This window comes from Alternaria rosae, assembly GCF_020736505.1.
Source record: "Alternaria rosae strain MPI-PUGE-AT-0040 chromosome Unknown BKA58scaffold_2, whole genome shotgun sequence".
NCBI classification, from domain to species: domain Eukaryota; kingdom Fungi; phylum Ascomycota; class Dothideomycetes; order Pleosporales; family Pleosporaceae; genus Alternaria; species Alternaria rosae.
Window position 1 is genome coordinate 2365960 of NW_025763571.1, and position 16303 is coordinate 2382262.

Genomic DNA, 16303 nt, shown 5'->3' on the forward strand with positions numbered 1-16303 from the left:
GTGAAATTCTTGTGAAAGTATACCGTTCCCTCGGGTTTGGTGAGCTCGGCTACCACCATGACTGATTTGAGATCTCCTGGGTAATATCCGTTCCAAGCAGGAATACGGTTACAGAACGCTACAGATCGTACCATGAATTACGAATCATACCATGATCAACGTTCGCTAATCTGATCTTCACCCTGGCTCCCTTCATCCTGTGAAGACTGGAGAAGGTCCAGAACAAATTCTTCCGCTTCCTTGACGGGATGGTTTCCACCACTCCTGTACGTGTCATCTCGGCGGATTTTCTTTTCGTATACAAGCCGCGGCAGATGTAGCTAGATGTAATCAATGTACGACTCCTGCAGCAATAGCTTACGGCCCAGCCGCAGCAAACCCCCATCTAAGGAAGCGGGCCGCGTGGTGTCGCGCTAGCGGCAGGGATAGTGGCATGAGGGCGGACAGCACGTCAAACCATTCATGGCAAGTCAGAGGGCCACGCACAGTGTGCCGCGACGCTCCTGTTGGTTGACATGTGCACCGGAGCATATTTGCACCATTGGACCCTGGCTCCGCTCGAGAAGAAAAGATGCCGGGTAAGTGGTGAAGGGGGTTTAGGTCTAGTGGACCCCACTTCTTCGTGGAAGCGGCAGACAAGGCATTTCGCAGCGGCTGGACGAGCCCATCTCGCTGCATGCATGTGCACGTCTTTTCGTGCCCATGTGGGCAATCCCTTCTTTTTACTTCCATCGCACCGTTTTCGCTTGTTCGTTTGCGTTTACTGTTCCTGTTTCTTGGGTCCCTTTTTTATTGAGGTGCTGCGTTCCTGCATATAGGCATTGTTATCAGGCGCGCGACTGGGTATGGCTGCTTACGAAGCTCAGCCGCTTGGCAGTATGGATAAGCAAGCTACGTTGGAGTCGCGGGCGAATGCGTCGCGGTCGCTGGATGGGGATGAGAGTCAGGAGTATCATGAGTCTCTGAGGGGTTTCACGAGGGCTGATCGCGCGGATATGGAGCGCATGGGCAAGGTGCAAGAGTTGAAAAGAAATTATCGGCCGTTGTCTGCGTTGGCGTTTACCGTTATCTTGCAGGGGACTTGGGAAGTGCTTTTGACGTAGGTGAGCTTGACGCAAAGGACAGTGAACGGGAACTGACAGTAACATAGTGCAACATACCAAGGCCTTCTCGATGGAGGTCCAGCAGGTCTTATCTGGAGTTTTGTCTGGACATGGTTCGGCTTCAGCACTGTCATGCTGTCACTAGCAGAGATGGCATCTATGGCACCGACCGCTGGTGGCCAGTACCACTGGGTCTCTGAGTTCTCACCTCCAAGCGTCCAGAAGCCATTCAGCTACTTCATCGGATGGATGTCAACACTGTCATGGCAAGCCGGTACGGCGTCCGGACCTTTCCTTGTCGGAACCTTGATCCAAGCCTCCGTCATCGTCATGTACCCAGAATATGAACCTACCAACTGGCAGGGAACGCTCATGGTTATTGCCGTGACCTTTTTGGTCTGGGTCCTCAATATCTGGGGCTCGAAGGCTATGCCTATTTTCCAGAACGTCATGTTAGTCGTCCATGTATTCGGTTTCTTGGCCATCATCATCGTCTTCTGGGTTCTGTCGCCTCGGGCTACTGCCGAAGTCACCTTTACGCAGTTCAAGAATGGTGGGAACTGGAGTACGAATGGGCTAGCTCTTATGGTGGGTCAAGTGTCAGCCATCTACGCGTGTATCTGTAAGTCTAGCTCTGTATCAAGTTCTGATTTTCGAAGATGTACTAACACCCGATCACAGGCTCCGACTCCGCAGCCCACATGGCCGAAGAGATCAAAGACGCCGGCAAGACCGTCCCCCGCGCCATGATCGGCGCATACCTCATGAACGGCTCCCTCGGAATAGTCTTCCTAATCAGCTACATGTTCATGATCACCGACGTCGACGCCGCACTCGCAGAGGACTACCCTCACATGTGGGTTTTCGCCCAAGCCGTAAACTCCGGCGGTGTCGTAGCCCTCAACGCCATCCCCACCGTGCTTATCTTCGCCGGCACACTGACTTTCAACTTGTCGACTTCGCGCCAGACCTGGGCTTTCGCTAGAGACAAGGGTCTGCCATTCAGCAAATGGATCGGCCATGTTGATCCAAAGTTGGAAATTCCGGCGAACGCTGTGACGGTGACTTGTCTTATTACGGTTGCGCTGAGTCTGATTAATATTGGATCTGATACTGCTTTTAACGCTAGTAAGTTCCTCCCTACTCATTCGCTCTTTTGTACGATGTCAGCTAACGCATTCCAGTCATCTCCCTCAACGTCGTAGCCCTCATGATAACATACATGTTCTCCATCGGCGCCGTCCTCTACCGCCGCATCCGCCACCCCGAACTCCTCCCCAACTGCCGCTGGTCCCTCGGAAAGTGGGGAGTACCCATCAACATCGGAGGAGTCTTGTACTCTACTCACGCTTTCTTCTGGTGCTTCTGGCCCGAGTCTACGCCTATAGAATTGGCGTACTTTAACTGGGCTGTTGTTATGTTTGTTGGTGTGGCTATTCTGAGTGGTATCGATTATGCTATTCGTGGACGTAAGCAATATAAGGGGCCTGTTGTGCTTGTCGATGGGTTCAAGGGCGAATGACAGATACGTGGTTTAGAACGAAGGGGTGAAGAAGAGGAAGGCGAGGGCGATGAGTTACTTGGGTTTGATGCTAATAGATCTGACGATGAAGATGAAGATGAAGATTGAATATAGACTTTTACTCCACTTAACTTGGTCTAAATGCCATGCGAATCGAATGGTCGTACGCATGTGACACGGACTCATAGTACCGTTGATCATTGTGATTGACGCACCAGCGGCCTTGGTATCCGTTCATTTATATTCACCGGCGGAGGCCTAATGTGGGGGTATAGTCGAGAAGCGGTCAAACACGCGACTTTCCGGTAGCTGTAACCGACACCAGGCTGTCTTTGAACGCCGTTGGGTAGTCAGGTCCTTCGTTGCTCATCTTGGCAAGGCACGAAGGATCGGCATATGCAGTTGGAGTGGGGCATCAGATAAAATTTGCACCGGATAATGCTCGGATCTGATAAGATGCCCAGTAATTCGCCAATCGCAGACCGAGACACTACATCCGCGACGACAGTGGATCGCTCGTGTACTTGTGAATAGCTTAGTTACTGGCGCGACGATAGTTAGCTGATTTCCGATGTCGGTGTGGTGTATGTGTGGTGCACTGCCGGCATATAGAAGTGGGTGTTCTGCCACCTGCACTTGTGATCTAATCAGATCATCTTCCTCTCATCCCGCCCTGCCAACACTCCTACACCCCCACGACCCCTCCTTTATCAGATCAAATCTTTACAATGAGGCTCCAAGGCGTTACAGACACACTGGGCAACCTCAGCCTATCAAATCCCAACCGCGTACTCGTTGTCGGCTGCGCATATGGAGGCATCTCTACTGTCGTCAACCTCCTGGAACTCTCACAAGGAAAGGCCCGACAGAGTGTCTACCCAGGTCCTGACTTCAAGGGTGCACGGAGTAGCAGAGGGGTTGAAATTACTGTCATCGATGAGCGCGATGGTTACTGTGCGTCACTCTACCCCACTAGCCGAGGCTCAGCATCTTCACTGCCCCACCTTGTCACCTCGCGTTAGAGGAACTTCAACTAATGCTTGTGTCTTGCAGTCCACTCGGTTGGAGCACCGCTCGCCCATGTTACACCAAAGTACACAACCCATATGTGGAAGAGGTATAGCCACCTAAATGAGCTAAAGCACCCAAACTTGCATTTCAAGCATGGAAGTGTAAAGAACATCAACCCTGAAGCCAAGGTTGCCGAGTGGTGCGATCGCAATGGCAAGACGCAACACCAATCATACGACTATCTAGTCATGGCCACTGGCTTGAAGAGACCGTTCCCTGCTGTGCCAAAGTCCGGAAGCTTCGAAGAGTACCAGAGAGATTCAAAGGCTTTCATCGAGAAGATCACTGGCGGCGACCCATCGAAGTGTGAAGGAAGAAAAGTTGTAGTCATCGGCGCTGGTGCTGTCGGTGTCGAATTCGCTGCTGAGATCAAGAACTACTATCCTGAGATCGATGTCACACTCGTGCACTCACGGAGTGAAGTACTATCGTCAGAGCCACTACCAGCAGACGTTAAGGAGCGCGCAAAGATCCTGCTCGAAGAAGAGAGCGTCAAGTTGGTTCTCGGTAGCCGAGCATCTATCACAGAACAACCAAATGGTCAGTTCATAGTCACACTCGCGAACAAGGAGACAATCACAGCCGACTTCGTCATTGACTCGACGAAGAAGGGCACACCGACCACGGGTGTTTTGCCTACTGAGTGCCTGAACGAAGACAAAGAGATCATGGTCCACCAATCTTTGATGTTTAAGGACAATATCCCAAACGCATCATCCCACTTCGGCGTCGGTGATGTAATCGCCTGGACCGGTATCAAGCGCGCAGGCAGCGCGACAGTCATGGGTCAAGCCGCTGCACAAAACATCTACTCCGCGATTTTGAACTCAGAACTTGCTCCTTCAGCCGAGCAGTACACCCAAACAGAGCTGCCGGCATGGGACGCTGTGATTGGTCTAGCGGTCGGCAAGCAATGTCTGACATACGACCCAAAGAACGGCATCAAGTACGGTGTTGAGGTTATGAAGAATTACTTCGGCAATGACCTAGGTTGGACGGCGAGCTTGAAGTATATGGGTCTGACTGATGTTGTAGAGAGGGCGGATAGCCCGGTGGAGGAAGTGGAGAAGACGAAGATGACTGAAGTGGGTATCAAGCCTGTCAGCGTGCAAGCATAAATCTAGATGGACAAGAGTCTACAGGCGTTATTGGTATAGGTGCATGATAGGGATATGGATTTCTATACAATTAGAGCATCGTTTCACATATTATTCTCCCATTTGACCCCGCGCTTGTGATTGAAGATGTTGTGCGACGCATCGGATGGCGGCGAACTTTCAAGGATCTTGAGCAGTGAAGAGGGCAGAGCTGTCGATCCACAAATGACCTCGGAGGGTATCACAAACACTTGGCGCATATGCACGCAGCCACAATTGCAAAATGCTGCGCGGAGGATTCGAAATCATACTGCTGGTGCTGCCGTGCGCAATTCGTCCACGAGGCGCAGCCAGGCAACTGCACCTGAGTATTCAGGCCCTCTCAACCTTTGCACAGTACGCATCCACAATATTTACCCACGACATCCAAATCACCCAGGACACAGAATCACAGTCAACCGTCGCAGATGACAGTATGGTGCACCTTACCAAGATCAGAGAAAGTAATGCGCAAATCGACGGAGAGACAGCACCCCGGATCGCAGTGTTTGTCGGCGGGACCTCGGGCATAGGAAAGATCACGCTGGGAGCGATAGCAAAGCTGGGAACAAACTTCAAAGCCTACGTTGTTGGAAGAAAAGAGAGCAAGGCGGCGTTTCAACTATTCATCGAAGAGCTACATACGGCGAACGCGAATGCGAGTGTCATATGGGTAGAAGGTCAGGTTACGCTGCTGTCTGAAGTAAAGCGGATATGCGACTACATAAAAAAACTCGAGACCAGTATCGATCTCCTCTTCTTAACAACCGGATACGTACCGTTTTTCGGACGAGAAAGTAAGTCCATCCTGGCATGGTTCTGTTCCCAATGCGCTTCATCAAAAACTTACATGACCAGCCACGTCCGAAGGCTTAGACATCAGCCAAGTACTAGAGTTCTACGCGCGGTTCTGCTTTACACAAAACCTCCTTTCCCTACTCCGCGCTTCGGATCGCGCACGCGTGATAAGCGTACGCGCTGGCGGAATGGAAACCGACTGGTTCTTCAAACCAGATGATCTATTACTCGAAGCCCCAGGCGCATTCGGAGCCATGACTACGATGATACACATGATCAACATGGCCACACTATCACTCGAACGCCTTGCTGGAATGCCAGAGAACAAGAATATCGTCTTCATACACGCACATCCAGGGAGCGTGCGGACGGGAAATCTGTTTCGCGGGTTCAAGGAAGGGTCTTGGGGTTCGTGGGCGGCTTGGATGTTCATGGATCCAGTGATTAGGATTATGACGTATAGGGAGGAGGAGGCCGGTGAGAGGTATGTATACCAGATTACTAGTGCGGCTTTTGGAGGGAAAGGGGTGCCGTTGAGAGGAGGCGTTGTGGAAGGGAAGAACACGGTAGGACAGAAAGATGGAGGCCTGTTTCTGGTATGGCATACTTGTGAGACGACGCTGAATGAGAAGGCGCTGGCGAGATTGAGAGTGAGCGCCCAGGACAAGGTTTGGGCCAAAACACAGGAGATTGTTGGGCCATATGCTTAGCTTCTTGTGTTTTACGTACAATTTACTCGCTTCGGTCTATTGGAGCTGCTGATCGGGTCGTTGGCCAGTACCTGGGTAATCACGACAGTAGATTCGTGAGCGGACACCGTAGTAAAGGCTGAAAAGCAGAACGGTTGGGACTGGTAAAGTTTACGGGGAGCCGCAAGCGATCCGGGTGTCGACAGAAGCGCTGGAATCATCAAAGACAAACAATAGACAACCTTTGAGCTACCATCATACTGTAAGCACTCCAGGTTTCGAGAACCCAAGCTACTGGTTCCGCAGGACGTCAAGGCATCCCTAACGATCGCGAACGGCCGGGTAAGCGAAGGACAGATATGGGGTATCTGGGATGACTTGAGAGGCGTGGCTCAAAATAGGGTGCGCTAAAGGGGTGGAGCCCGCTATACCGCATCCCGAGCCCGTTTCGATGCACGTTGACTGACGTGCAGCATGCACAATGCAGCCCAAGATAACTCACCTTATCGCAAATCATCTCATCTCCATCACGAACGTCTGACAACGACGCAACAGTTTCTTCCAACACCATTTGCGCAGCGTTGTGGCCATTGTTCTCATCCGGAAGGTGTTTGCCGCGCCGTCCTTCGTCCCCGTTCCAATTTCCCGCACAGCCCGGTTCTCTGGAAAAGGGGCCACAGTGGTTCGTAACGTTACTGCCCCTACCGGTCTTCGAAATGTACACCATTTTGCGATGAAACTGTTTTGTTTTCAGCTGTCAGATGGTTTGTCGAGCTGATCGAGTCGAGGAATAATCTTGAGGTCACGTTGGGCGCGCACAGCAGAAGTCGCGTCCGGCATTCTCAATCGATAACGTTGAAAACAACAACCGCGGGACCCGCTTGCCACCCGCACTCCGAGATGCTCTCAGGCGTTCTAGAAGCGGCCGCTAGCTCATTTACGCAGAATTTGGATGTGAACGCCTGTTCGCATGCTGGCCGATGCGGCATGGGGCGTGTCATGGTTGCACAACTAGGCACCAGAATAATCCGTATCCCCATCCCGTGGTCCCCAGTAATGTTTCCATCTCTTTACGCATCTTGTTTACTTCTCCCATTTCGCATAGTCTTGACGCGCGCTGTCATTGTGTATTTGTAGTACCTCTTAATCGTAATCACGCGTTTAGCACTTTGTATTCTAGCAGCAGTACAGTCGGCCCGAGTCATACCACCCCGGACCCTCACATACGATGTTTCCCAGTGTAAAGGATAGAGCGCGGCAGCTGTTTGGAGAGGCTGCAGTTCCTGACGCTGCTCCTCCGCCTCCAGTCGCGACGGGAAGGAGAGGTGCGCCACTCAAGACTTCTGCCGCGACGAAGGCGGCTCCAGAACCAAAGACGCCCGCGAAAACCTCGAGGTCAAAGAAAGATGCGCCAGTGGTCGAAGAAACACCAAAAGCCATAGGCGCATGGCCAAGTCCTTTCGATTCGTTCAAGGCGAGAACATCGCCACCAGAAAAGCCCACACCGTCAACGCCATCGAAGTCGAGGTCCTCCAAGACAGCTACCGCATCGAAACCATCTGCGCCGTCAAAAACCAGCACACCTTCAGCATCAAAGCCCGAGAAGTCTTCAAAGACCGAAAAGTCGGAAAAGTCAAAATCTGAAAAGGCCGAGAAGTCGTCCAAATCAGAGAAGAAAAGTTCGCGACCCAAAACACCCCCAACACTCAAAGCCGTCGCGCCGCCAAAGAAAGCCCCAGAACCCAAGATTTCTACGCCATCACGCAAGAAGACCGAATCAAAACCCGCGCCCAAGCCCAAGGAACCCTCGCGCCCCAAACTCGACACCCGTACCTCGTCCTCGCGCCCAAAGATGGAGCGAACGTCCTCCTCCTCCTCCCTTGAAGACGACGAATACAGCGACCTCCGCGCCGCCTGCCTGCGCGAAGCATCCAACGTCACTGGTCTCAAAGGCAAGAACCTAGCGATATCGCTGCGCCAGCGATCCTCGGGAGGCTGGTACGCAGCGCTGAAAGATGTCGGTTCGGATAAATACCTGAAGATGTGGATGAATCGCGATAAGACGTTCGAGACGCAAGATGAGGCTCTGGAGGCATATTTGGTGTTTGTTAAGAAGATGAACACGGATATGAAGCTCTTTGGACCGATGAGCCCTAAACTCGGATCCGGAAAGAGCAAGGGCTTCTTCTAGATGTGCGACGAGGAGAGGAGCTGCACGCGTTAACTTCACCGATGGACGCGACTGAGACGTGTTTTACGAGAACATGTCATCTGTAATATACGTAACACCATCACTACTACGGGATCTGGGCCTTCTTTTTTCAGCGAGGCGTTATTCTGGATCCAGTTACGAGCCGAGCCCCCTTCCGCTCGCAAACCTGTTGTAATACGCTGTAACATTATGTACGATATATAGGACTACGCGCCCCTTTTGGGTTTTGGATTTTGGACTCTGGATCTCCGGCGTTGCGGTACACGATGGACTGGACGATCTTGCGCGGCGACGTATTGAGCCGGTTGGATTCATTCGGTTCGCTATATACCCCACTCAAGATCTTGCTACTCCTCTTTTACGCGGATATGGCGCTGTTCGTTGACCGAACGAACGTATCGCCATTTACATATCTTTGTAATACATAATACTTCTCCTCGGTATTAGATCATTCATAGCATACTATTAACCTCAGACGTCCACTCTATCCAAGTACGGCGGCCAGGTTGGTTTCTCTTCTCCATCTCCTGGTCCGATTCGACATAAGGGTAGAGATGGCGAACGCCGTCTGCATCTCCGTCACTGACTTTCCATCGCACGTCGATGATCTCTAGGTCTTCTTTCTTGACTTCGCTTGGTCGATCGAAGCCGATACCACGGTTTTTCCAGAACGCCAGTGGCACTTGTAAGACGTCGTCTGTATCTGCTCCATCGTTTGCGAACTCGGCAGAGGTATACAGCATGATAGATTCGTCGTCAAACTCTAGGTCGTTGTTGATATACAATGGTAACTCAATACCTCCTTGGTGGAGAGGAGCGATATGGTCAATAGTATCGTAGTCTTGGACAGCGGGGAAGTCGTATTGGAGGGCTAGACGGTAGTCGGCGCAGACTTGTTCCATGGTATGTTCCTTGGCTGCTTCGACCTTCGCTTTCGCAGCGGCATAATCCCGCAGTCTGGAACAGTCGAAGTGGACGTAGTCGTTGCGGTCTTCGCGTTGGTGCTCGTGCCAGAATCCGAATAGGTGGCCTAGTTCGTGGGCCACGGTTGTGATCCAATAGTCTGGTGGGTATTTTTGCTTGAATGTGAGACCGAGATGGATGCCATGGCGACCTTGCTCGTCACTCCAGTCTTTTGGTATGTAACCTGTGACTGAGGAAGCTTGGGTTTCGGTATCTTTGGATTCAGCAACAACGGCGATGTCGTTCTTGACGTGCTTGTTCCAGACCCAGGGGTCGTCATCTTTTTCGCGTTTGTTGTAGCAGTAAGGCCACACTCCTTCTTTGACTCTGTACTCCCTGAAATGGAGTATGTGACCGCTTGGGCAACCGGGTTCTCCGATCTTATCCACCCAGAGTTTCCAGGCTGCGTCAATGTCGTCCTTGAAGTTGTTACGGGCATTTTCGTCTTCGTAACAGTATCGGACCAGCCCATCGGGCCACACTGTACGGGGCTGTCCGGTCTGGCTGAACTGTCAGTTGAAAATCGTGCGTTAGTGTAGGGATGAGTATACCATAGTCACAATCTCAGTCCATCTGCGACTTAGTGAAGAAGACTCGTCTCTAGATAGAAGTAGGCTGGAGATCATCTGTGATGTTGTGTGGGTATCATTGGCTAGATATTTGAAGCTGTTAAGGGGCGGTGGACAAGCTGTGACGAAGATCAATAAGAACGAAAGGGTTGGTAATAACATAGCGGTTATGGTGGAACAATGCGGGAGTTGTTCCTCGAAAAGTTGAAGGCCTACACTAATACATATAATCTTCTCTTTCAAAAGAGCGCTCAGAACTTCAATAGCTCAGGAAAGTGGCGTCGAGTCAAGTGAAAGCTTGGGTGCTAAGGCGCTCTTCCCAAACAGGAGGCCTGAGGTTCTAGTGAAAAGAGAGCTCAGTATGCTCTTGTCCACGAACGTCTATCTCCTAATAATTTAAACTACACCAGCACATGCAGTCGCAAAAGCTTTGAGTAACTAAGTACACTGTATGATTCATTTGGCGAGGTGGCTAAAGTCTAGCAATATGTAGTCCTTGGACCACTCAGGACTATTTGTCCGAGCGGAAAGCCAGCACAACTCCAAAGAACAAGTTGACCAATATCAAGACAAAAACAACACAAGCATCAAAACATAATTAGATATGACGAGACTCGAACCCGTATCTCCCTTACTAAAAGGGCCATTGCCGCGTCAGCACGGTTACTGCGTAACTTGCATCAAATAGAAGGGGCGCCTTGGCCATTAGACTACACACCCTTTGATTGATGTTCAGTGCCAACAAAACCTCTTATAGCCCCGAAATACCCTCTATTTGATATGTGCAATAGCAGTAGCACCTTTTTTTCCCCGCAAAACATCAGACCTGTTTCTTCATTTGCATCCCACAGGCATTTCCAAGTCCACTCCCGACAGAACAGCCCAATCTCACCCACTAATACCACTAGGGAAACCTGGAATCACGACCGTGTCACACTAGTTTGTCAAAAAAGTGCTTGTCCCACTTGGTACTCTCTATGAAGCTCTTTGTCATCACCTCCCGCCAGTCGAAGGACATGATCTTGTCTTCCGAGTCGAGTCCAAAGTCGAGCAGTCCCTCCTTACTATGCGAAGGACTAGCAGTGAGGCCATCCAGAAGTCTCGCGCAAAAACCACGATCGTAACCCGGCCCTTTAGACTCCACCCATACCTGCCACGGCTTCTCTGCCAGTTCTAGTGGCCGTCTGGTAACGCTGAGACGCATTCGCTGCGTGCGCATATGTGGCCATTCGGCACAGGTCATGTCGAAACAGACATGTTGTTTGTCTGGGGAGTATCCTTTAAAGATCCGTCCATGGCAAGAAATCTTCGATTCGTTTTCGCTCCGATATTCGAGAGCTACCGTGACGAAGTTTGGAAGGAAGATGGTGCTAATGTATATTTCGACGGCAGCCTTCAGAGTGCTGGAAATATGACGGCAGGCAAGCCAGAGGTGTTCGGTATCGTCGGAATATGCGAACACCATAGCCCATATCTCCGTAGGTAAGTCGCTCATCGTACGTATACAGTTTAGTTATAATGAGAAATAAGAGATAGTAATTTCGTTAAATAGGGAGAGTGATCTCGGCAAGAGCAAGGGAGTTTATATCCCTGAGTTTTTAGGTTTTACGCTGGTGTCGATATGCTTGGAAATGGTTGGTAGGCGCGGCGTTGTACGCGGTGGTAGTACCATGGTTGCAACAGAGCATACCTAGGTATTGGGCAGTCGGTATACTGGCAACATTGACGTCTGGCGAATACGATGCGACACCAAAACTTCGATATGGCGAGGTCTGCACTGCGAATACCTCCAGGCCACGTCAACGTAGAAAAAATTTGGACACTCTAGAGCCTACATTAAAGTTAGGTTACCTAATTTGTATATTCTTGTCTTAATGTAGTCTGCAGAGCTGTTTGAGTTTTTTTCTCGTATAAGGTGCGTGAGCTAGGTCAGAGGGTGTAATGGGATGGATCATGCTGGAGCCGCAGCCTGTGATTACATAAGCAGACCCTTCACTAGCGCATAAGCTCGCCTGGGCGATCCATTGCTTGTACAACTACTACGAACAAAACCAACCCTCCTCCAACCGCTTCCGCATACGAAATCTGTCGCGCTCGAAGTCCTACACCGTGCCGAGCCGCGAATACCCCATATTCTACTTTCCCAACATGCCAGCTGTGGTACCATCGCACGCGCCGCCGCAGATTCCAGGCTTCCAGATCCCGAATGACGAGGCGCATTCACTCAAACAATCTGTCGCCGAACTCCTCGAACGCGATAACCCACGATTTCCCGGCGCGCAACCCGTATCATTCTCGCGCGAACACGTTGCCGAGCTCCAGCGCAATGAATACTACATGTGCGAGAAGACCGACGGCTTGCGCTGTCTGCTCTACTTGCATTGGCAAGAGGGTCCGACAGGAGCTTTTGAGCCTGTGACTTTCCTGATCGACAGGAAGAACAACTACTACAACGTCCAGCCTCCCTTTCGGATACGTCACTACCAGCACCCGAACGAAGCCGAGCCATTCTTATTCGGCACCCTTCTGGACGGCGAGCTGGTCCATGACCAATATCCGAACGAGCCTGCGCCGCGTCTCAACTTCTATGTCTTCGATTGCTTGGCGGTGGATGGTACGAATGTGACGCAGAGGACACTGGACAAGCGGTTGGGACGGTTGCATGAATGGGTTATTAAGCCGTATGAAGCCGGCTTGACTAGGACATTTGGAAAGAACATTACACCAGACGACCTGAAGCCGTTTGCACTCAAGGGAAAGAAGACCTACCCTGCATACAAGCTAGAGGACATGTTCAGCAGCATCCTCCCCAACCTCAGACACGGCAACGACGGCCTGATCTTCACCTGCGTATCCACACCCTACCAGTTCGGAACCGACAGACACATCCTCAAGTGGAAGCCACCGCACGAGAACACCATCGACTTCAAGCTCCGCCTCGGCGACTTCCCACTCATAGACCCACAAGACGGCGAAGACGGTCTCGTCCCCGACTACGACGCCATGCCTACACCCCTCCAATTGCTCGTGCAGCACAACTCAAATCACTACGAGGTCTTCGCCACTTTGTCCCTCACTCAAGCCGAATGGGACACGCTCAAATCGCTGAACCAACGCCTCGACGGCCGTATCATAGAATGTTACCGCACAGAAGGTGGGCAGTGGAAATACAAGGCTGAGGCAGATGGTACACCGCGCTGGCGCGACGACAAAAAGGACGCGAATCATATCAGCACTGTTAGGAGCGTGCTGGCTAGTATTGAAGCGCCAGTTACAGAGATGGATCTTTTGGCCAACGCGGAGAATATCAAACGCGAAACATACCGTTTGCAGGGCAAGCTGGACCAATACCGCCCTCCCCAGGACGGTGAGCGTGAGGCTAAAAAGCGGAAATACAGCGACATGGGTCTTAACGGTCATTGAGCGTTGTGTCGTGGCACGCTGATGACCGCCAGGCTGTGCTATCGGCACAACCTACAGCATTTTAGATGTAATTGTGTATTTCAGGGAGTTACGGCGCGTTTACACAGTACATGATACCCACGCTCAGTTTATATGGGGCGGCCAAAATTGAAGTTTCGTTGTTCTCAGTGTAATGCTTCTTTCTCTCCACTCATTCCCCCAGTACACTGCGTCACTTGGTATGGCCTCCTTCTCTATTGCTTGCACAATGAATCATGGACTTGAGCCGACGCCAACGCGTCACCAAGTCTGTTCTTTATCTTTTTTGTCACATGACAAGCGCATTACACTTGCGCTAGTCTTGATCTGAGATCCACACTGCCCTCTACATTCGGTTTTCTTTCCGCCTGGGTACCTGCATCTCACCGCAGCAATCCTTCTCAGCCAAGTAAACCGTCATGCCGGCGGACAACAGCATAACCGTCAAAAGATACGAAGAAAACACCTTCCGCGGCGTTATTCATCACGATATCCTTGCCCGTCATTGTATCCTCGACAATGGCCATCATGCTCTCGGACTCGACTACACCACCGCGCCCGATCTAGGCTCACTTTCTCAACTCCCAGTCGAGTTGCAGCAGCAGATTATCTTGCAAATGGGTATTGCTGCTGTGTTGGCGTGGAGGGGAGTCAACAAAAGGGCAACGGACCTGGTCTCTAATATGAACGAGTGGAAAGAGGTAAATACGCAATGACAAGGATAGGGCTGCAGACTAACATTGTACCAATAGATCATCGCAGTCGCTCCGAATGCCCTGAGAATGGCCATCGGCCTCCGTTCACAGTCTACATCCAGCCTCGCCGACCTTCATACCGCCCTCCACCGCCGTACCTACGATATCTTACACTGTACCTCCGGTACCATGCAGTACATCGATTTGAAGACTCTTAAACGTCTCTGCCGCAAAAGGTTCCCGTACCACGCAGGTGATATAAAATTCGAAATTGAACTTGCATTGGGCTATATCGTGGAGCTTTACATGCCTGAGTTGTTGGGTGGGGCGACCAGTCATGCAATAGAGAGAAGAGAAGCCGTAGAGAAAGATGATAGGCCATTCAAGGTAGCTGTTGCTGAGCGCAGGGCCTTCGTTTATGTGGGCGCACTGTAAGATAGATGGAGTGTTGCAGCAACGAAGAGACAAGGAATCAGCGATGGAGATTTGGATAGGAAGTGGGCTGATGGGTCGGCTTGGGAGTAAAAAGCGTCACTAGGAGATGACCGAAGCTGTGTTGCCTTTTGCTGTATACACACCATTAAATGTCAACGACCAATCAGTATCGACATCGTTTATACTTCGGCCTTTAATGTATTCATGAAATACGTCACGCGAAAAGGGTTTGACGTCCCCTAGTTCGCAGTGACTTGAATATTGCACGCCGAGGTGAAGTAGACTTGACTTCTGCGTTACCATATCTATAGAAGACAGGTACCTTCCCAAGCAAGTATACGAACAGTGCCCAGGTCGGCGCAAAAAGAGCAGCAAAAAGAAAGAGGATGAATTGGACATGGCGAAACTCGAATCCGCATCTCCCTGCATATACCCGTGTCTAGCACGTCTAATAACGTACGGGCGTCTTGCCATACTGGCTTTTTAAGTCTAGACCACATGCCCTTGAAAAAATAATTCGATGAATAGTTTCAGGTTTGGATGAGATATAACGATAGTGAAAGAATAGGAGAGTGAGTAGAGTGGTGGCGGGTCGGCTTCACCTGGGTAGTTTGTAGCGCTCGTCTGTGTCGATATCCTCACTGCTTGCTTCTACAGCTTTCTCGACGCAGGTATCTAGGTAAGCTTTCAGATCAAGCAACGTACCGACATCTCCTGGGTTCAAAAAGCGGATTGTAAGAATGGTATTGCTTGTAATACGGTACCGGCCTAGTGAACATGGGAGACCTGGTCGTCTTCGTCACACTAAGTCTCTTCTCTTTGCTTTTTGCCATCTTGATAGGCTTTTGGAAGCTTCTCCGACTGGAACCGTCATCCGGTTTGCTAAAACATGTGGAAAGCTCCTACATCGCGGGGTTTTATGCGTGGAATATGCTTTTTGTTTTGTTGTATGAGCCAGAATGGCTGTCATTTGTACGCGCGTATTGAATCTCAGATAGCGGTGTCGCAGTTGGTCTGGGGTAGAACGGCGGTGTTGAATATGATGCATGCTCAATGTATCGCCTTTGTTAGTTGGTGCCCTGATAGCGGGTAGGACAATACTTACTGGTAGATCAACCTCTCTAGATCTATCCTTTTCTCACAGCAAGGTCTGAACTGTCGCCTTCAACGCCTCAACTTTCCTCACCAACCCCTCAATGTTCTCCTTTAACTTCTCGTTACTCCTCTCTGTAGCCTCACTCTCTGCTTCTAATCCACAATTCCTCTGCTCTAAATCCGTATTCTCCTTCTTTGATTTCTCGTTACTCCCTTCTAGTGCACAGTTCTCTCCCTCAAACCCACAGATTCTTTCTGCTGAGTACTGGTTCTCCCCCAGTAACTCCTTGTTTATTCCCTCCAGCTCATCGTACTTCGCTTTTAGAGCAAGCATGTCGAGTATTTGTATAGCTCGATGGTGTTGGGCGAGAAGTTGTGAAGAAGTATCTTGCTCGAGAGCGACTGATGATTCTTTTGAATTAGTATGAATAGACTTGAAATTATTGAAGTATGAAGGATGGTGGTGCTTTAAGTAGTGTTAGCGAGATGCGACCCTTGGGATTGTTCGGAACACGCCCCGCAACAACAACCAATCTAGTGTCGAGCGTTTTAAAAGGGCTGCTTCAGTTACGCG

At 50.7% G+C, this 16303-nt stretch overlaps 8 protein-coding genes and 1 pseudogene across 9 annotated transcripts; 6 read left to right on the top strand and 3 right to left on the bottom strand.

Moving 5' to 3' along the window:
- The first annotated feature begins 475 nt into the window (after positions 1–475).
- On the top strand, positions 476–2991 carry BKA58DRAFT_377090 (amino acid permease-domain-containing protein). The gene is made up of 4 exons (XM_046169584.1): positions 476–1099; positions 1151–1725; positions 1785–2231; positions 2288–2991. The coding sequence occupies exons 1-4, from the start codon at positions 846–848 to the stop codon at positions 2623–2625; spliced, it is 1614 nt and encodes a 537-aa protein (XP_046029196.1). The 5' UTR covers positions 476–845; the 3' UTR covers positions 2626–2991.
- Positions 2992–3277: 286 nt separating this feature from the next.
- BKA58DRAFT_332261 (uncharacterized protein) lies at positions 3278–4901 on the top strand. The gene is made up of 2 exons (XM_046168181.1): positions 3278–3579; positions 3679–4901. Exons 1-2 carry the CDS (start codon positions 3354–3356, stop codon positions 4812–4814), a joined length of 1362 nt encoding a protein of 453 aa, XP_046029197.1. The 5' UTR covers positions 3278–3353; the 3' UTR covers positions 4815–4901.
- Positions 4902–5076: 175 nt separating this feature from the next.
- Positions 5077–6340, top strand: BKA58DRAFT_436070 (uncharacterized protein; the record flags this gene model as incomplete). Its single annotated transcript, XM_046173389.1, has 2 exons — positions 5077–5629; positions 5691–6340. 2 exons carry the CDS (start codon positions 5077–5079, stop codon positions 6338–6340), a joined length of 1203 nt encoding a protein of 400 aa, XP_046029198.1.
- A 956-nt stretch (positions 6341–7296) lies between these two features.
- BKA58DRAFT_94129 (uncharacterized protein) lies at positions 7297–8527 on the top strand. Its single transcript, XM_046176246.1, has one exon. It carries the CDS (start codon positions 7548–7550, stop codon positions 8508–8510), a length of 963 nt encoding a protein of 320 aa, XP_046029199.1. The 5' UTR covers positions 7297–7547; the 3' UTR covers positions 8511–8527.
- BKA58DRAFT_452418 (uncharacterized protein) lies at positions 8528–10225 on the bottom strand (the record flags this gene model as incomplete). Its single annotated transcript, XM_046174420.1, has 2 exons — positions 8528–9994; positions 10046–10225. 2 exons carry the CDS (start codon positions 10223–10225, stop codon positions 8984–8986), a joined length of 1191 nt encoding a protein of 396 aa, XP_046029200.1. The 3' UTR covers positions 8528–8983.
- Positions 10226–10662: 437 nt separating this feature from the next.
- BKA58DRAFT_t22 lies at positions 10663–10783 on the bottom strand (annotated as a pseudogene). Its single transcript has one exon. The product of its transcript is annotated as a tRNA-OTHER (tRNA).
- A 51-nt stretch (positions 10784–10834) lies between these two features.
- Positions 10835–11975, bottom strand: BKA58DRAFT_94144 (uncharacterized protein). Its single transcript, XM_046176247.1, has 2 exons — positions 11899–11975; positions 10835–11850 (listed from the first exon to the last, which is right to left on the bottom strand). The coding sequence occupies exon 2, from the start codon at positions 11556–11558 to the stop codon at positions 10995–10997; it is 564 nt and encodes a 187-aa protein (XP_046029201.1). The 5' UTR covers positions 11559–11850; positions 11899–11975; the 3' UTR covers positions 10835–10994.
- Positions 11976–12097: 122 nt separating this feature from the next.
- Positions 12098–13705, top strand: BKA58DRAFT_94150 (mRNA capping enzyme, catalytic domain-containing protein). The gene has a single exon (XM_046176249.1). It carries the CDS (start codon positions 12212–12214, stop codon positions 13484–13486), a length of 1275 nt encoding a protein of 424 aa, XP_046029202.1. The 5' UTR covers positions 12098–12211; the 3' UTR covers positions 13487–13705.
- BKA58DRAFT_94148 (uncharacterized protein) lies at positions 13696–14808 on the top strand. The gene is made up of 2 exons (XM_046176248.1): positions 13696–14205; positions 14257–14808. Exons 1-2 carry the CDS (start codon positions 13924–13926, stop codon positions 14632–14634), a joined length of 660 nt encoding a protein of 219 aa, XP_046029203.1. The 5' UTR covers positions 13696–13923; the 3' UTR covers positions 14635–14808.
- Positions 14809–16303: the final 1495 nt, after the last annotated feature.